Raw genomic sequence first — 18,244 nt, forward strand, 5'->3', positions numbered from 1 at the left:
GTTTTTCTAAGATTTAAAGTAAACTTTAATAAATAGTAATAGACTAATAGGTAATTGCAAGACTTGCAAGACTCTTGCTGCAAGACCAAGACCAAGACCAAGACTGGGAGCGCAAGACCAAGACCAAGACCAAGATCAGGTGTATTGGCGCAAGACCAAGACCAAGACTGGCTAAGTCTCGTCTTGTTCTTGCATTTGGGCAACACTACTTTAAAGAAATATTTACATTTGTAGAAATAAAATTAAAATATTTTAAATAAAAACTGTATTAGGTATTTAAGAAAAAAAATATTTAACTCATAATGTACCTACTTAGATCTATCTATCTAAATTTGGTGATACTTAGCAATAAAGAAATCTCCACGACATAATCCTGGTCCTTTACTAATACATAATACTTTTGATGGTTAGGTATTAGAGGTTTACGGCCACTATCTAACGAGACACTTCTTTTGCAGCAACAACGACCAGATCTGCCACGGCTCCTACAACAGATGCACGCAGCACACTTACCAGCGCACGGGGCGCCACCTCTGCCTCTACTAGGGCAGGGTGCGCTACCCCCCGCGGGACTCCTGGGCCTAGGGGTACCGCATCATCCCCTCTCGGTGTTGGCCAAGCCTCCCGAGATCCACAGACCTGACGATAAGGGAAACGGTGAGTTGAAATCATTATCAACTTTTATATCACTATGACAGTTGTTAGTTTTGCCTTAAACTTGAAAACGTCTACAATATTGTTCGTGTGGTGTTTTGGTCCTAATTTGTATTCTACGCGAAAAATATCATATAAAAGAGCAAGAATCATAACGGATCGATACATAAGATGAATATTTTAAGAGCTGTCGTGTTTGTGTTCTCGTCTTGTTTGCCATGCGCCACTCGCTGGAGACTATTAGAGCTCCCCGCCCCCTCCGCTCGTCGCGTCAGACGTCTCCGATCCCACTTCTGTTTCAATATTTACCACCTTCGAGAGGCTTTTTGAACTCACTGTTTGCGTGTTTTCGGATCGCTGACGGCTCCGACTCGTCCGATATTGCTTTGAGAGTATGAATAAGTCACTTCCTCGAAATGATGCCTACCTACTCGTGTGTTTACTTAGCTATGTAAACACGAGTTCCGGATATCACCGTGAACGTACGGGAATTAGATTTTATGAATCGCAGTCGCAGCGCAATCGCACACCGATGAACGCAAATGAACGATTCGGCGCTGTGACGACGGAGTAAATATAATTCGCACAAATAACAGGAAACGGGCTTCGAGTTGAGCGAGTAATCCTCGCGAGCGGGTACGAGAGAGCGCCACAAATGAAAATGTAACACAGAAATGGATTTGGAAGCCGCCCGTCGCTCCGGTTAATTACAAAAGCAAGCGGTAATCTGCGCTCTGGGATGTTCCGGCTTAGCGCCCCCCTGCCACCCCGGCCGCTCCTCCTGCCACTTCCCTGGCTAATTTGTGCCATTATCGGTGTACTGATGTAAGAGTTACCGCGCAGATGGCCCCCCTCCCCGCCGCCCCGCGCGCTCAATTAATTATTCCTTGCTGGTGTGAGCGTCGCGTGTTTTAGTCAATTAGTAACGTAATTTTGCGGGTGACTTGAGTGTACGACGACGCGGACCGACTCAAACACCACATTTTAACGCTTGCTTAATTATACATATGGCAATTTAACTACATAATGGTCAATAATTAATTAGAAATTGTGATTTAGAATTTTAGATGAACGTGATTCTATTATTTATAGCCTTTCAGTTCCATAACTGCTAACGCAAACACTGGCAATATACACCTAGATACGCTTAGATAATGTTGACTTCTAAACAATATTGCATAGCCATTCTGAAATTCAGTGCCCTAGTATTGATAGTCGATACGGCTAGTTTGCTGCCCAATAATTAAAGCTATTACATTTAATTTGATTGTAGCAACATAGTGCTCACAGCCCTTTGTGTTGTGTGCCTACTCTCCTATCCAATTACCGCTAGGCATATGTCGGATAGATTGCGCATTAACCGAGGATTGCACCGGCTATTGCTCAAACTGGCCGGGAATTAACTAAAGGGGCAAACGCTTTGATGTTTAGCAATGTTATTATTATAAGGAAAGCATGTGCAATTTTGAATTATTACCCTCAATATGCGTTCACAAACGAATAATTAATTATTGTTTCTCTGTGATGTGCTAAATAATAAATTGTTGATAGATTATAAAAACAAACATTGTTAATTAGTTGAAGCAACTTCTTTTATGTTGCACAAAGTTCACCTTGGCTGTTAAGTTTTTACTTAATTAAAAACAGATACAATAAAATTTAGCACGGATTTCTGTACATGATAATCAAAATGCTTAATTACCTACTATAATTACAAAATTATAATTGTTTAATACCAATTTTTTTGCGAAACATAATCATATTATCATATTAATACCTACCTACCAAAAACAATAAAAGCGTATTAAAAAATCTGATTAGGCTACAACGATAAAATACTACTTTTAGTACAAATGGTAAAAAATACCTACCTAATTCTTATAATCAAAAAAGTTACGTGGGCCTTCCAAGAGCATAAAAAATCTATTTCCTACGACGACTAACTATCAGTAAATAAAATTATTTTCAATATTTATGGAATTTCTTATTTGAAATTAAAAGTGTTTCAAATTTTCTTAGTCATTTTGCATCCTAACTTAACTATTATGAAACTATTTGAGACGTATACATATTTATGAAGTCAGAAACATTAAGTACGGGAAATGACACTATTATGTTAATTGGCCATTTATACAGTATAGAATTGAATATTCATATGAACAAATCCTAAATATGTACTTATAGCGACATCTGTTAGACACATGAAGAAATACTTTGCCACCACAATGCCACAACGTAAATTAACTTGAGATTTTTTGCGTTAGACGTAATAACTCGACGACTATCCCAGTTACATTTCTTCCGAGAAAAATGACTGGAGTTAAATTAATTAGAAGTTAGAATGGATTAAAACACTACGGCTAAGAATGCCGTGGTTTTGCTCGCTTTTTTACGCTACCGGTTTAACTCTAACTCAGGGATGTTTAAAGCAGACTTCATTACTTCCAATGGGATTAATAAGCAATTTTATTATGAACAATTACCTAAAATTTCCTACCAGAAAATTATATTAGGTAACGAAGTATTTCTAGGCATGATCAAACTATGTAGATTGTTCCGTTGATGTCAGGAAGCACATAGCATAGGGTATGTAGCGAAGCGAGTGACACAGCATGCTTGATGGAGACGCGACGACATCTCGTGGAATATTCATCGACCACTTTACACCCGTCACCGTAACGTGAGGTACCGGCGTCGCACCGACACAATAGCTTGATAGGTTAGGTACCAACTTTTGCAGTTAAATATTTATCTACTCATACATATCTGTTACAGGTATTATTATGCCAATATTCAGCACAATTTGTGAGCATCTTTACAGATGTTAAAAATTACTTAGCAACATATCTTTAATAAATAGATGCCTGTCTGTTTCTTTCGTATCTAGATCTGCACTTAGTCGCTCTTTCTTCTTTCAAAATAAATGTCTTCATCGACATCATCATACATACATACACAAAAAATACGTTCAACCTGTTAGCAGGAGCTGCAAATCTAAGCTTGAAACCAATTTCTACTTGTAAAAAACAGCAACACCTCCATAAACGTAGAGACAATTTACCTAACTAAAATAACGAAAGGAATATTACTCGTATTATCAATCTTTAACATCTTTTACACGCCCGTTTGTAGCTAACAAAACAAGGACCAATGACAGCTAAAGCTTTTATGAATAAATTCGTGATGTAAGACTGAACGCTAATGCATATTCAAAATTAAAGCACGATATCTTTATCCGCAGGTATCAGCTCGGCGGAGGAGAGACATGTGAGTATAAAATTCCGTTTTTAAAATTCGAACTTGTTAAAATTCGAACGAGAGAATTTCGCTTTGAAAAATTCTCCAACAGGCGTACTGGCGTTCCATTTGGGAATGCGGAGGAGTGTTGCGCTCGAACACGTTGATTTCATAACACGGCGCTGGTTGAAACAAGTGGGTGGCGCAAGTGCCGCACCCCGGAACTGTAGGGTTGTGCCGCTCGGATTGCGTTTCGATATTAAGTTGAAACTTTGTTTTTTACGTTCCTTTTTTATCCTCGACATTGGAAAATATATTTGCTTTCACAATTAGTTCGTTGCAAAAATTAAAACGGAATGTTTGTTTCGAGAATTCCCGTTCTGTTTTAAGTCTACAAAATTGAATTAAATATGATTCCTCCTATTGCGATGCAAATCTTTATTATGTAGAGTTTGTACATTTTCAAGAACTTTAAGAACATTTTTCAGGCACGTAGGGTGCACTTCATGCTGTTTTTTCTCACAGTTAATGTTGATTTAAATAACCTCTACCTATAATAGAAGGCTGATTTTCATTTTATACATAATTACTACTTTCTATACTTTTCATACGGAGGTAACAAAAACACAAACAAAAAATATAGGTAAACTTAAAATTATTTTCTTAGTTACAAATAAAGTCTAAGTGAGTAGGTAATAAATAATCATATCTCAATTTAAAACTCTATATAAGATAATTAAGGTATTATTAATTAGTAAAAGAAACGAGTAGTTAAAACTGTTTGAATCGGTAATTCTAAATCCTAATAAAATCGTAAAACATCCAAAACACGCTGCAATGATTCATTTTGCTACAAAAAATAGTTTTTAATTTCACAAAATGCTCACGTACAAACCAGCAGCCCTCAATTGAAGTGCTCACACCGAGTGCGTTAGGCGAGGTGTTGTCGGGTATCGCTACCGGGGGGCGCCACCCTCGCTCCGTGCCTCACTGCGAGAGTGCATGCGAATCGATACACGAGTCACCATTGTCTTGACGACTAACCTACTTCTGATGACTGAAACCCAAAACATTGCTCGGTTGCTTCTGTTGCTAGTGGAACTGGATCTAACGTTGTAACGAGATTTGGTTCTAGACCAATTCGTATAGGCATTCATGCTATGAAGTTTCCGATGAATACTATACTACCGAATTTATTTAAATGTGAGCGAAACCGCAGAACACAGCATGGTAAAAGTATTAGGTATTTAGGTATTTAAACGAATTATTTATTTTAAAGACAATTTTTTACTTGCGATTACACGAAAATCTTAAATAAATAAGAAATTGAAAGGTATAAATATAAATATGAACTTATTTGAAGAATTCCAATCCCAGACAGGTACGCCAATTTTTATTTTAACAAAACGAAAGAAGCATAAATTATGACAGCGTATAGTAAATTTACTTAAACCATACGCTCATAAAAATGTGTTTAACGTTCAATTCAAGTCGTGGAGTTATGTTAGGAGTTTCCAACTTAGTCGTGGCGTGTTCAGAAATGCAAAGAGAGAAATGCACCCACCCCAATAAGAAATGACATATCAGTAAAGTCCTATAGGTACCTATGTGATAACATACTTCATTGCTTTTGTAATCGGTTTTATTTTATAACGTTTCCTAAATTATCTTAAAATGAAACGTAACTTAGTTAAACAACAATATGCGTAAAGAAATTTAATCCGTTACGCAATGGATCTGAATTAGAAATAATTGAGAACTTAACGAAACATAGGGGATGTAACGGCGGTATGTTACCGGATTTATAAGGGGATATATTGAGAAGGGTGCAACGTAACTGATTCAACGCTCCCTAGTTCCTAATCACCAGTTATTAACATAAAATTCCGTGCTTTATACGAATATTTTCTTCGTGATTTTCATTATTACTTTAAGTCAGTTGATGCAAAACACAATTTTAGATGTAGGGTAGGTACCTATTTTAGATGTCAAGACATGAATTTTATTCTCATGTACCTACATACCTAAATTCTAAGCATTGAATGAAATTTGCGAGGTTTTTTTAATTCAATTAAAAACTTTGCAATAGATAAATTAGTAATGGCTAGTTAATTAGTATTTGACTAATAGATTTAACTCAGACGTGCTCAACACTTACATTCAACACTCCTAACCATATTCGCAACATCGCAAAACATGAATGTAATCGTACATCAGACAGATAAAGTTCGGAGCAGACTAGTCAGCTGCGGCGAGCGAAGCGCAACTTCGGAGATACGTATGTTAGGGATGCAATGTGACCCGGATACGGAGCAGCGGTGTCGGCGTTGGCAGTCCGCTCACGGAGCTGTCGATCTGTGCAAACACGCGGCGAGCTGAGTAATGCACGGACGCGCCTTACAATCTGAAGCAGGGGGTGGGAAGGGAGACTGCACGCCGTAATAAAGTTTACATAAACCGTCTTGGCTGCGGCACCGCGGGGGCGTCAGGTTACACTCCTCGTTCGTGCCTCGCCTGTTTGTCCGCCGAGTGTTTTTACTGCAAATCACGGAGCCGCTACACTGTTGCAACTCGCGCATGTTTATTTGCAAACATCTCACGTCGTGTTTTTGGTTTTATGATACATCGATTCACTATTTATGTTGCAATGGTTTACAGTTAGCTAGTCTAAACTATGAAATGAAGCTCATGACTGTGTAACTAATAATAATCACATTTTTGTATTAATTCACACTCAACTATCTTTAAATTATTTGTATTAACGAACCTACATGACACATTAATATTTCCTGACCCGTTATAACGCGTTGTTAAACAAACTGCTTGGATTTCAACGAAATATCTGGGATTAGAAGTGGCAATTTACGCCAACACGAAATTGAGCAGCGGCCCCTTTAACAGGCCCTTCCACAATCTCATTTGGGTAACATAATAACTGCGGATTTATTTCTGCCGCACGCTCATTCGCTGTCAAATCGCGCCTAATATTCAATTTAGCGCCCGAACCACACAAAAACTGCTCGGAGCCGGTTCATTACGCCGCGCATCTCGCCTCTTCATCCTCCTTACCTTATCTAAGCCACTCCGAATGGCACCCCCGTGACCCTACCTCCCTCCCCACGCTCACCACTTCAAGTGGAAAACTCGCAGGGCGAGGGCCGCTCAACCTTGTTTAGCATTCTACTCGACTTCTTTATTTAATAGATGCCGAAAAAAAACTCCGGTCAGAATAAATTTGCGTTTGTTCTTCGATATGCCTCGGTCGTTTCGTATTCGAAAGTACCTGCGCCTTTAATTAAGGTAGCGGCGGCGCGTGTAAATGCGACTTATTTATAACGGCGAGGTCCGAGCGCTTTATTAAACCATTAAAACAAAATTGTACAAAGGTGTTTTTATGGCAGTGGCAACCTTAGCGCGTCGTGTTTACGCGCCGTAGCCTGTGAGAGCTGCTCGGTCTCGCCGCGCTCCGCGACAACCCTCGCAATTTATCGCCCGAGACTTTTCTTAATTGGAAAGAATGGCCACTTGTAATTATTAAGACGCCCTAAATTGAAACAGATTGCCCGATAGCCGTCTCCGACGTATTTTTGCTTTTAGTGCTCGACATAAAAGTGGAGCAAACGTTATCTACTTAAGTATAAGTATAGACAGAGCAAATATGCGGCCGTAAATGTGACATGTGTGATTACATATGTTAAACGTAACGAGTAATGAGCGCTCAATAAAACTACACTTAACCTGTTGACACTGGATTACTAGTTTAATCTACGGCAACGTCAATCATTCGTTAGAGAAGTGAAGTTTCTTTGTAGGACGTTATCGGCTATGTTCGGAGCGATCTATCACTGTCTGTCGGACTAATGTACGCGCAGAAGCGGTTAACCGCTATATCCGGACTGAACCGCTTGATAATAGATAAGGTTGCTCGCAAATCCATGTCAGGATTGTCAGTCCTTATCCCTACGAACATCTGTCAATATCAGATTCTTCTACGACGGAACAATATTCTTCAAAGTAGATTACATTATCTACTTTTATATGAATAGATAGATACCTACTTTTTTAGTTTGTGTGTTTATCGTGATATCTCATTAAATATTAAATTTAAGAAAATGTATGTTATTTCCGTTAGACGCATAGGTACCCAATAGTGGTAAATACTTTAATACCTCGTTAATTCCTTACGCCAAATTAATTTTATATCATATTTCAAAATTCATCTAGGCAAACTGAGTGCCTCTATGCCACTTAATTTTCATAAAAATGTTATCGTTCGTTTTACATAAGCCATAAGCCGTAAGCAATGCCTATTTCATTTTTACTACCCAATTATTCAGTCGCAAAAGTGATCGTAAGGTTAATAGGTTTTCAATTTTTATAGTCGGGGTATAACTTACCTGTCATTAAATGTTAAGTATATTCAGTAAAGGGTTAATTATAAATGTTGTGAGTCTTTTACAACCTGTCCTTAATGCATTATGTCTATAAAGGTATCAAATAAAACCATGTAACATTGCTCATCAAACTTATTTTCGAACAGGATTGGCGTTCTAACTATTCTGTACAATTACTTAGTTGTTTATAACGATTTATTACATTTAATTAGAAACAATAAGGGAAATGACACATTATAATAACAACAGAATTTAGTTGGTTAAGTATAATTTAGCGAAATATAACTGCAGTTACAAGAACCGTGAAGGAGCACAAAGCGAGGATAGATTCAGAACTGTAACCGCAACACAAAGGCAAATTATGCGCAAGAATTTCAAATTCACATAGAATTCGAATTTCCTTAGCGAGTATCATGCATTGCAATGCTTGTAATAATAATAGGGTCGTATTGTACATAGCAGATGGTAGGTATACCCCTAGTATTGCTCGTCTCGGGTCGGGCTTGCGGCTTTGTTCCGATCCGGCGTATCGCATCGATTTATGCAAGCTTGATCGAATCGCGCCCGCCCCCACCTCCTCGCTCATAACAATACCTGCCTATCGCTGCACTCCTGTTACGTGAGAAAATTGAATATTATAACATTCTTATGTTTACCCTTCCGCTACACGGCCCCTCCGACGCCTCCAAAGTAAAGAATAATTAAGTGCACCTTCCCCGCCTTTCGGGGGCGTCTGATAAATATTTATAACATAAAGAAACAGATTAATTGCAATTGTTACTCAATTCTTCACACTAGACATATAAAAGTTAACGTGTTGCGGTAAATTCCTTATTTTTTGTTAGGTAATGTGTTCGTTTACGATTGTAATCATGACTGTAGATCCAATTTATTGTTTCACATCAGATAGTCAGATCGCATTGGCGCGACGAGGCGTGACCGACGTAACGACAGTCGCTCTCCTGCCTATTCAATGTTCCAGATGAAATATTCAGTGTACTGAATTCGTCGAAATGAATCAAATGTGCAATATTTTGTTTCACACATACATTGTTAATGTGCATGCAGCAGTCAGCACGCTCAATAACATTCCATGGAACTTGATGAGTTTTATAACAACTTTAACATGCGAACCTACAAATTCCGTGCTTAAATAATTTACATAATAAAGCTCATAAATTGTTTGATAAATTATTCAAGAGTAGATTCCGCAATTGAAGTTCAGCCGCAAACGTAGTTAGAGACATGCAGGTGTGTGGTATTGTTCGGTAGCTCTGGCACTGGGCGAGGACACGTCATAAACAGTATGTGGACGTTGTGACCACAAGTGCGAAGCACGCAGCGGCTCGGACACGACGCTCTCTGTTGCGGTCGCCGACTACACCTACCACACGCTCTTTGCAGCCCCTGCGCCCCTAGTACATGTATGTTTATATACCTACCTACTACATCCGTCCCGAAATTATTAAACGACAGCAATATCTTGCATTATCAAGAGATCATAACAAAAAAGACATTATTGTGTCAATCGTTAAACAAAATAATGCATTGCTCCGTCGAGATAATTGAAATGGTTGCATGTAATTAGCCGTTAGGTGGGTGAGATAGCTCGCGGCTCGGTGCACGTCTTCATAATTTATCTCAATTAGTCGCCGGCGTAATGGGCGGAAGGGCGGCCGGCGCTCGCTTCAGTCGCTCCTCTATGCTCACTTCACGTGCATTCCACTAATAAACAGGATGTTTATTTACCATAATATTTGATGATGTATTTATTTCTTCCCAGTTTTTTTTTAATATGGTAGTGCAAATTTAAATCGAAATCTTATAAGATGCAACCAAATGGGTCGAAGAATAATAGGGAAAATATATTGCTTACTTTATTTAAGTTTGTATTAGTTGGTAAGTCGCGTTATGTTACGATACTGCGGGCTACGTAAAGTGTAGACGCCAAGAGGCGATGTCTCCACGTGGAGACTGGAAACGAGGTGGTGTGTGCGAGTGCGAGTAGTGTGCGGTGCGGTGCAAGCGGCGGTGGTGGTGCAGCGCTGCGGTCGCCGGCGCCGTGTTTAACAATGCGGCGGGCGTGCGGCGTGCGGCGTGTTCCCGCTCGCCGACACGACTCGCTCGTGTACCTCGAACACGCTCGCACCGCTAACCTCCTATGCGCGCCGCGTCGCTCCCTTCGTGCTTATCACACATTTACATATGCTTCGTTTGCTCGCCGCCGTGTTCGAGCATTGAAAATGTTTCATGAATAAATTTGTAATCCAATTCGGTGCTTAACTTCGATTCGATCGACACGAAACACGCCAACCTCTAATGAAAACAGACTTAAAAATATTAGATAACGACGAAGGGTTCCGACGAAATAATCTCCGTCCGCTCGAAGCGATTCATCATAAAAAGAGTGCGGGTCGCAGCCCTTTTTCGAGTTTCCTCGTTACGAGCTAAGACGAGAATCATTAGGAATTAAATTTCCCCTTTCATTAGTCCCTCAACCCTCGTATAATTCCGGACGCGGAGCAATAACAATATAAATCCCCCGTCGCGCCGAGCGGGGGATTAAGGCTTGTCTCGACCCTAATTTAGGGCTGCCCTCGCCCGGATTAACGAAGTGGCGGAATCCGCTAGGGTTGTCGCTACGCATAAACTTGTTACGTGTTTAATGTTTTATTGACGGGTGGCGAGGGAGCTCTCATTTAAATAACGCTCGCTGCGACCTACCGCACGACCTTTGCTTGAACACGGTTGAAGCAAACTCACTCGCCGCACTTTAACCACAAAAAACAACCAGTTTGAATTTATTTATTTGGATGTTTATACAACAAAACATAAAAAGTAAAAATGTGTAGGTTAAAAACTTCATAATAATTTGATTATAGATAGATATTATTTAGCTTTTATAAAATCACCCATAATTTATAATTGATATCTATGCAAATGTTTATTTACAAAAGAAAAGATAAATCCATTAAAAATAAAAGTAAGCATCAGTAACAACTAAACGATGCCACATAATTTTATTGGTCGTTCACCCTAACAAACTAATTTTTCAAGGCATTATTCCGGCGTACCGAATCGTCGGCGAAGGTGGAACGAATTGTTTATCCCCGGCATTAAGTCTTGACGGGAGTGTCGACGCACATATTGCAGACTAAAGACAATCCAAGGGGTCGCCCCCTTTCACGCGGGATCACTATTAAAGGAGTTTGTGTTTGTCAACATCATTCGCCGCCTCGATATGCGCTCAGCGATTGTTTCCTGTTATTGCCCGTTACAGTAACTCGCAACTTTGTTACGATTTTCTTTTCACGTCGTAATGAGACTGTTTGTTTACGTCTCGACGCCTCGCTTGTTTGCGAAAAGAAAACTTTATATAAGTTAGCCTTCGCCGCTAAAGTTATTACCGCAGATTTGGTTGATTTATTTCTTCTCGGGTACCAGTTTTCCGAATGAGTTGTTTTAGTCACCAGCGGGGCTAGTAGCGACGAAACTCGATTCGGGGTAATTTATTTAAGCAATTTTACAAAGCGAGCCGCGCACGCCGTATTAAAATTTGCTCCGAAACCGCAAAGTAGACGCTAACACAAAATTAAAGTCGTCGACACTTAAGGGCTTCGTAGTTTGTAGGGGAGTTCCATCAAATTTCTCTTGGAATTTCGAAATGGCGGATGAGTTTCGCAAGTCAACTCAATTATCGTTTTAATTAAGGCGCTGCCGTGCCACGTGACATTTGTTTGCGTGCGTGAAAGCGATCGCCCCGCCCTCCCCCTCGCGCTGTTAATTGTGCTAATTACTCCTGTAATGGAGGAAGGGGTGGGTAAGATTGCTTATCGACGGCTCCGTCCAAATTCATTTCGTGTGATACATTACCCTGACCGCTGTTAACATTAACCGACAGTTTATTTAATTTTAATATTTGTTTTTAATGTTGTCCCATTAAAGTACCTATTATGTAGATGTGTAGGTATTACACTGAACTTAGCGTCGCAGTATCAGTTACATCTAATAATTTCAGGAGCTGAAGATGGAGATAGATATTAAATAAATAAAAAAATATAGGTGTACCTACATCCCCTGTCAACTAAACTAATTATGAGGCACTTTTTATGTTAATTATATGTTTCCATGCTGCATGCCAAATATAGATTTAAGAAACAATATAAAGCATTAAGAAATCCGTAAAATATATTTGAATTGAATCAAACAGATTCACTTTGCCATAAAAAATAAATATCTTGTAAAGTGTAAAAAATTAAATGATAGAGCTAAAACGTAACAGATTTTACGATGAAATTTGACTCGTGTTATTATGTTTTTAGACCCGGCGCCAGGTTTGTTTTCACGTTACATTTTTGCAAACCTTTGTAAATTTTTTGAATAAACTTATTGTGTAAACACTTGCGAGCCAGATAAGTTTTAAAATTATATGTGTACACATTTGTTTAACTATTTAACGTTGTAGGACAAAACGGAACAATAATATATGACGACTGTTTTTTTACAGAGGTGGTAACTTTATATTATTTTATTTCATAAAATGTGCTTCTGCAAATAAATGTCTGCTTGAAATTCTTTAATAACAGGTCAGTTACATCACTCCCTTCCATCTTTATAACTGATTAACTTAAATAACTAAAACAACTGTAAACTCAGTATGCCAGACGCGTAAGCGACGGAACTTTGCTAAGTCTGGCAGTTCGCGCAAATATTTGGACTATGTCCGCCGTCGATGAGAGTCTTCACGTACCTACTATGCTTCAAGAGAGTTTAAAGATTATACCTCCTACTGGTAAAGACATTTTCACATTTCATAGCTACGAAGTACTGTGTCATAAACTTCGAATGGTTACTAGTTGGAAGTGTCCTCCTGTGCCAGAAAGAGGTGCGGGCGGTACACGTGCGGTACTCGACAACGAGCATCAGGCAATTTGGTTATTTGGGGTCGGCCATAAACCGATAGCGAGCGTAGTAAACGCAATCCACCACTCGCGACTATAAACTTTACGAGTCACGTAAAAACGCGCTCCAAACGCCGACTCGCTACCATAAATTTATGCTAATGTATTCTTTATAGGAGTTTAATGTGTATTCAGAATTCCTTCATTATTTATGTATACGAATGAACCGGTAAAGTTAATTTTAAAGTCGCGCTGCGCCCCACGCTTTACGCGCTCGCTGCCGATTAATTTTTTGTATCGTTTTTGTGAACTCCGTTTCCGACTAACGCGGATCCTCGTTTCGACTGATTATCGTTTTTATTTTTACGGACATTCGAGTAGCGAGCCGGTTTAATACGGCGTACATCCTCGAGTATGAATGAGCTTCTTTCATGCGGGACCGGTTTTATAGCCATCGCGAAACGCTCGACATCGAGTCGGACGTTACAAAGTTATAAATTGACAGCGTAATGGGACTTAAAAGTAAACGGCACGCGATAAAACTTTTCGATGACAGAGTCGTAAAACGCGGTCGGGTGGAGCCGGGAGCTCCGATAAAAGTGGAAAACGTCGCGTGTAAATCACGTAACTTTTCAAAACTATTATGCCTGAAATATAGTCCGAACTCAATCCGTACATTTCCGAGCGGCGGGCGGTCTATTTATCTATTTCCCCCGCTTCCGCCCCCGAGCGTCCGGTTAACCGCCCCCCTTCCGGTTAACCGGGCGGCAGCGGCGCGGCGCGCGGCTAAACGGCTCGTCGCGTGACCGCAGACAATAAGCCCGGGCGGCGTTAACAGCGCGCCTGTGTGTTGCCACTTTATATGTTACGTCAGAGCGCCCCCCGCCGCCCGCGCGCCCTCCCCGCTGCCGCCACATGTGCGCGACCTCCGCGCTCGCGAGCACGGTAGCCGATAAGTCGAGTTGTCGGAGCTTGTAGCGGCTCGTACTTGTTTAGCGTCGGTGTCGCGGCACCCGCCGACCCTCGTACCCTACTCAATTGCCTTTTTCTTGAGCCCGACCCACGTAATAGGATAAAGTACAGATTAGCTCTGCTCGCTTTTTGTCGAAAATGGAAAAGGTTGGTTCACTTACAATACTGAGAGTGATTCTTTAAAAAATAAATATGTTGGTATTACCTACAATTCACAATCCAAATAAATCTGATTCATCTACCTATTTGGTAGGTATTAAAAATTTACCTAAGTTAATGAACAATATTTTTTATTTAAATAACGATAAAACAGCTTTATTTATTGGAATTGAATACTATAACAAGTAACTTGGTAATATACAAAACAATAAAGTCACGATTAACTACATTGCATCACTGCATCAAACCGCAAGCTCAATCTATTAAATTAACGATCGACCACAAATGGTCCTCGAGCGAACGACTCCTCTGAGTAACATAAAATCCATCTAATGGAATCCGACACGTTACATTACGCCGCGCCGTGGGTCTCTCTGGAAATAACACTACTTGAAATTCGACACCAAATGCTGTGGAGATCGGGTGGTCGTAAAATTAGGCCCTGCGGCATAACCTTCGCACGAACTACATTTAACGTTCGGGTAGACCTCACACTATAGTCCCCTTGACGTCCCTTGTGGCATTAAAAACTCCTTGTGGACACTTCGATATCAAACCTATCAGATGTCTTATAAACTCGTCCCGTTCACGACGTGTCATAAAATTGTATACCATTTTTAATCTCGCTCGAGGAAATAGTAAATTTGTTTTGACGGTTGATATTTACAGTACATCGGCAGTAATAATTCGCACACCAAACTTGTGCTCGTGGCACGCTCGTGTGGACCATATGGGCGCGTACTTATATAAAATGGTTGTGTTGTGTGTGTGTAAGGCGGGCGTCGGGCAGTAAGTCACAGCGGGCGGCGACAGGCGGCGGAGTGGCGAGCAAATTAACAGCCGCTTGCCACTAGCCTATAACTTAGTGCCTCGTAAAATTAGGCCCCGTTAGCCCCTTCAGGCATAAACGAGCCGCACTAACGCTCCCGGAGGATAAAGCCCATTTCTCATTCGACTTCAGTTACGAGTTACGACACCGGAATTTGGTATGAAGGCAGTATACGATAGACAACTTTACGTATTTAAAATAAACGCTTTAAGAATAGAAAGTGTTTGAATTCTACAACTTCTTGTAATACCATTGCCATATAACAGCTCAAATTCTCAACCACTTCACAGAAATACCCGTCTCGAGCTTAGTGGCTTTCGCATGCTTCAAAAGGCAAGCGTCTACACGGATTGTCGCAAGCACTCGACTGAATATCGATAATCCGAGTTTCCACACATGAAAGGATCCGTGCACGGCGGAACGTTTCGTTTTCAAATAGATTTATTTATATTTTGTACAGAATAGTACGCGACAAGAAACAGCGAGCGCGGTCGTTCGACACGTATATGATTATTTCATTAGTTCGTATTTGCTCGCTCATCCAAATGTTGCATCCGGCCCCTCCGCCCTCCCCGGCGAGGTCGAGGGGGGCGATGACCAGTCCCGGAGCTAATCATGCGGTCAGTTTGTTCTGCCTCAGCGTGTTTTGATATTGATATTGACTGTAGCGCTCGCCTCGCTGCGCGCCGATTTATTTGCGAACAATGATCGATTGATCGCTGTAGGTACGCAAGCTCGCCCGTAAACGTTTTGATTATGTTTGCCCACTCTTATTTGTTGGATTAACGAGAGCGCATATATCATGATCGGACTGTGGCGCAGAATCTTGTGGTTTACGATGTCAAATATGTTTTTCTTCTTTTACAGAGAAATTCAATATCGCCGGGCGAGAGAGAAAAATATAGAACGAGGAGTCCAGCGGAGCCAGACCACAAGAAATTAAAGAAGGAAGAAAAAGACATGGGCCATGTGAGTTTAAAATGAATAAATAGTTCATGTAACCACAAAGTGGTTAATCAGCTCATAACATCGCGCTGTTATTTGAGTTTCACAAATAATATGCATAAAAAGTTCAATTTAAGTATAATGTATCACAATAAAATTACATGTTATTAACTAATAAATCTTGCATTGTGGTATTAGTAGTAATATTATAGTTATTTCTTTACAGGAGTTGGTAGTAGACGATGCGAGTGAAGAACCCACATCGCCCCACAATGGCGCGCCCTCTCCTAGAGAAAACGGTCTCGATAAATTGCAACCCAAAAAGGAACATCCCCCACACAGTCCAAGGTAATTATACCATCACCCTAATATAAATTAAATCACAGGAAAAAATCAATAACTTTAGTAATCAGATTTGACATTTACATCTAAAACTGATAGGTATTCTAAATATAAAATAAGCATCATTCTATCGCATAGCAGACCGCATAGGAACACGTTAAATTCTTGCATATTGTTATCCGATTATAAGAAGCCATATTGAGTAAGTAGGTACAGAGCTAGTATCGCATAGATATGCCTCGTTATTTTAAAATGAACATATCTCAAATCTTAAGTAAAAAACATTTTATAACATTATAATTTTTTAAGTTTAATTTCAAGGATTCTTATTTTTATATGCAAGAAATGCTGAACCTTTTTTATGGTAGTTACATGCAACGCTAGACAAAATTAACTCTATTATGTATAATGTAGAGTATACAATTATACATACTCTATTTATACTCTACATTTTACTCATAAAAAAGTAGATCGGTTTGAAACCTAAAAAACCAAGCTTATACATCTTTTAAAGCATTTCTACTGGTGTAAAACTCTGTGGCCTAAGCTTATCCCTTACATGTGTAAGGTCGACATATCGAACAGTCGAAAGTTAAGCCGCTTTTAAATCAATTACGTGCGCGCTAGTCCTGTTACTACAACGAGATTAGACACGCCTAGATGGATCACCCACGATAATCTTCACGCGAACTTATGGATGCGTTTACGAAGAGTTATACGAACATCTAACTTAGTTACGTATCGAAGTAAATGTATGTTCTACCTTACCCAAATAATTGTAGAGTTTAAGCATATATCTCACCGCCTTGTAATTGAAGGAAGCCATTAAATGGCTGACCATGTACCATTTAATGTAAATTGGTGATGTTAAATGTTAATTGGTGCAAAAACACGAAATCGAAGAAAAAGTGCGGAGAAATATTGTTTCATTGGTAAATGCTCTAAAAACTATTTTTTTAATATTTTTCAAACATGAAAACAGATGACAGTGACACATTCAATTGTAAAAACTGGTTACATTTTCTTGTTAGGAGTGAGTAATCTTTACTAATCTATGAGTTTAAGTTAAAGTACTGTAAACCCAGATTGAAATAGTGCATGCACGTCATGTTTAAAATTATGAGTGATGATTAAAGGATCATATTTAGGTCAATTCGTTTTCCTCTTTATTAATAAGGAGGAAAATATGTTGAAGTATTTTTAGAATCGTTGACTGTTATTTTTTAATTTTTAAAGAAATTCTAAAGAAAAATAAAATTGAAGTAATTAAGTAACCTATACACATGCTAGGTGTAGGTATAATAAAATTACTAATGAAGATATTTAGTATAATTTTATTTGTGGCAGATACACATGATTACATTAGCTAAAACACAACATTAAACTTTACTCGAAAAAAAAAACAGTTGATGTAATTTATTTCCGACCGTTGTACTACATTAAGTCTCATTTTAAGTACATTTAAATGCTTCCATATATTATCTTCAACATTTCTTATCAATTTTATTCAAACGTATAAAACGACCGGTTTAATCGACGAGCGTAAAAAATGAACTTGTAAAACCACACATCGAGGCTAAACACTAATAAGAATGCGACCCAAATACATTATTTATTCAACATATCACTTGTATTACAGAACATAACGTTAATTTTCACATATATGCAACTAACGACCAGTATTTTAATGCATGTTACATGTGCGCTACGGAATTAATTGAGTTTCTTTATTGAATAACGTTACCTTAGGAAGTAAAAGGCTTTTAAATTGCAAATTTTATAGTGTGTAAGACAATATTATATTATTTACG

At 39.2% G+C, this 18,244-nt stretch overlaps 1 protein-coding gene across 1 annotated transcript in view; it reads left to right on the forward strand.

Moving 5' to 3' along the window:
- The window catches only part of Gro (groucho), a 59,472-nt gene that overhangs the window by 36,475 nt on the left and 4,753 nt on the right, over positions 1–18,244 (forward strand). The window contains exons 6-9 of the mRNA XM_073081875.1: positions 459–657; positions 3,896–3,921; positions 16,014–16,115; positions 16,318–16,439. Coding sequence (XP_072937976.1) covers positions 459–657; positions 3,896–3,921; positions 16,014–16,115; positions 16,318–16,439 — 449 coding nt within the window. The remainder of the gene's footprint in view (positions 1–458; positions 658–3,895; positions 3,922–16,013; positions 16,116–16,317; positions 16,440–18,244) is intronic.

The sequence above is a fragment of the Epargyreus clarus genome, unplaced genomic scaffold (assembly GCF_041222505.1).
Source record: "Epargyreus clarus isolate Ecla_fem2 unplaced genomic scaffold, WU_Ecla_fem_2.2 ptg000017l, whole genome shotgun sequence".
Lineage (NCBI taxonomy): Eukaryota > Metazoa > Arthropoda > Insecta > Lepidoptera > Hesperiidae > Epargyreus > Epargyreus clarus.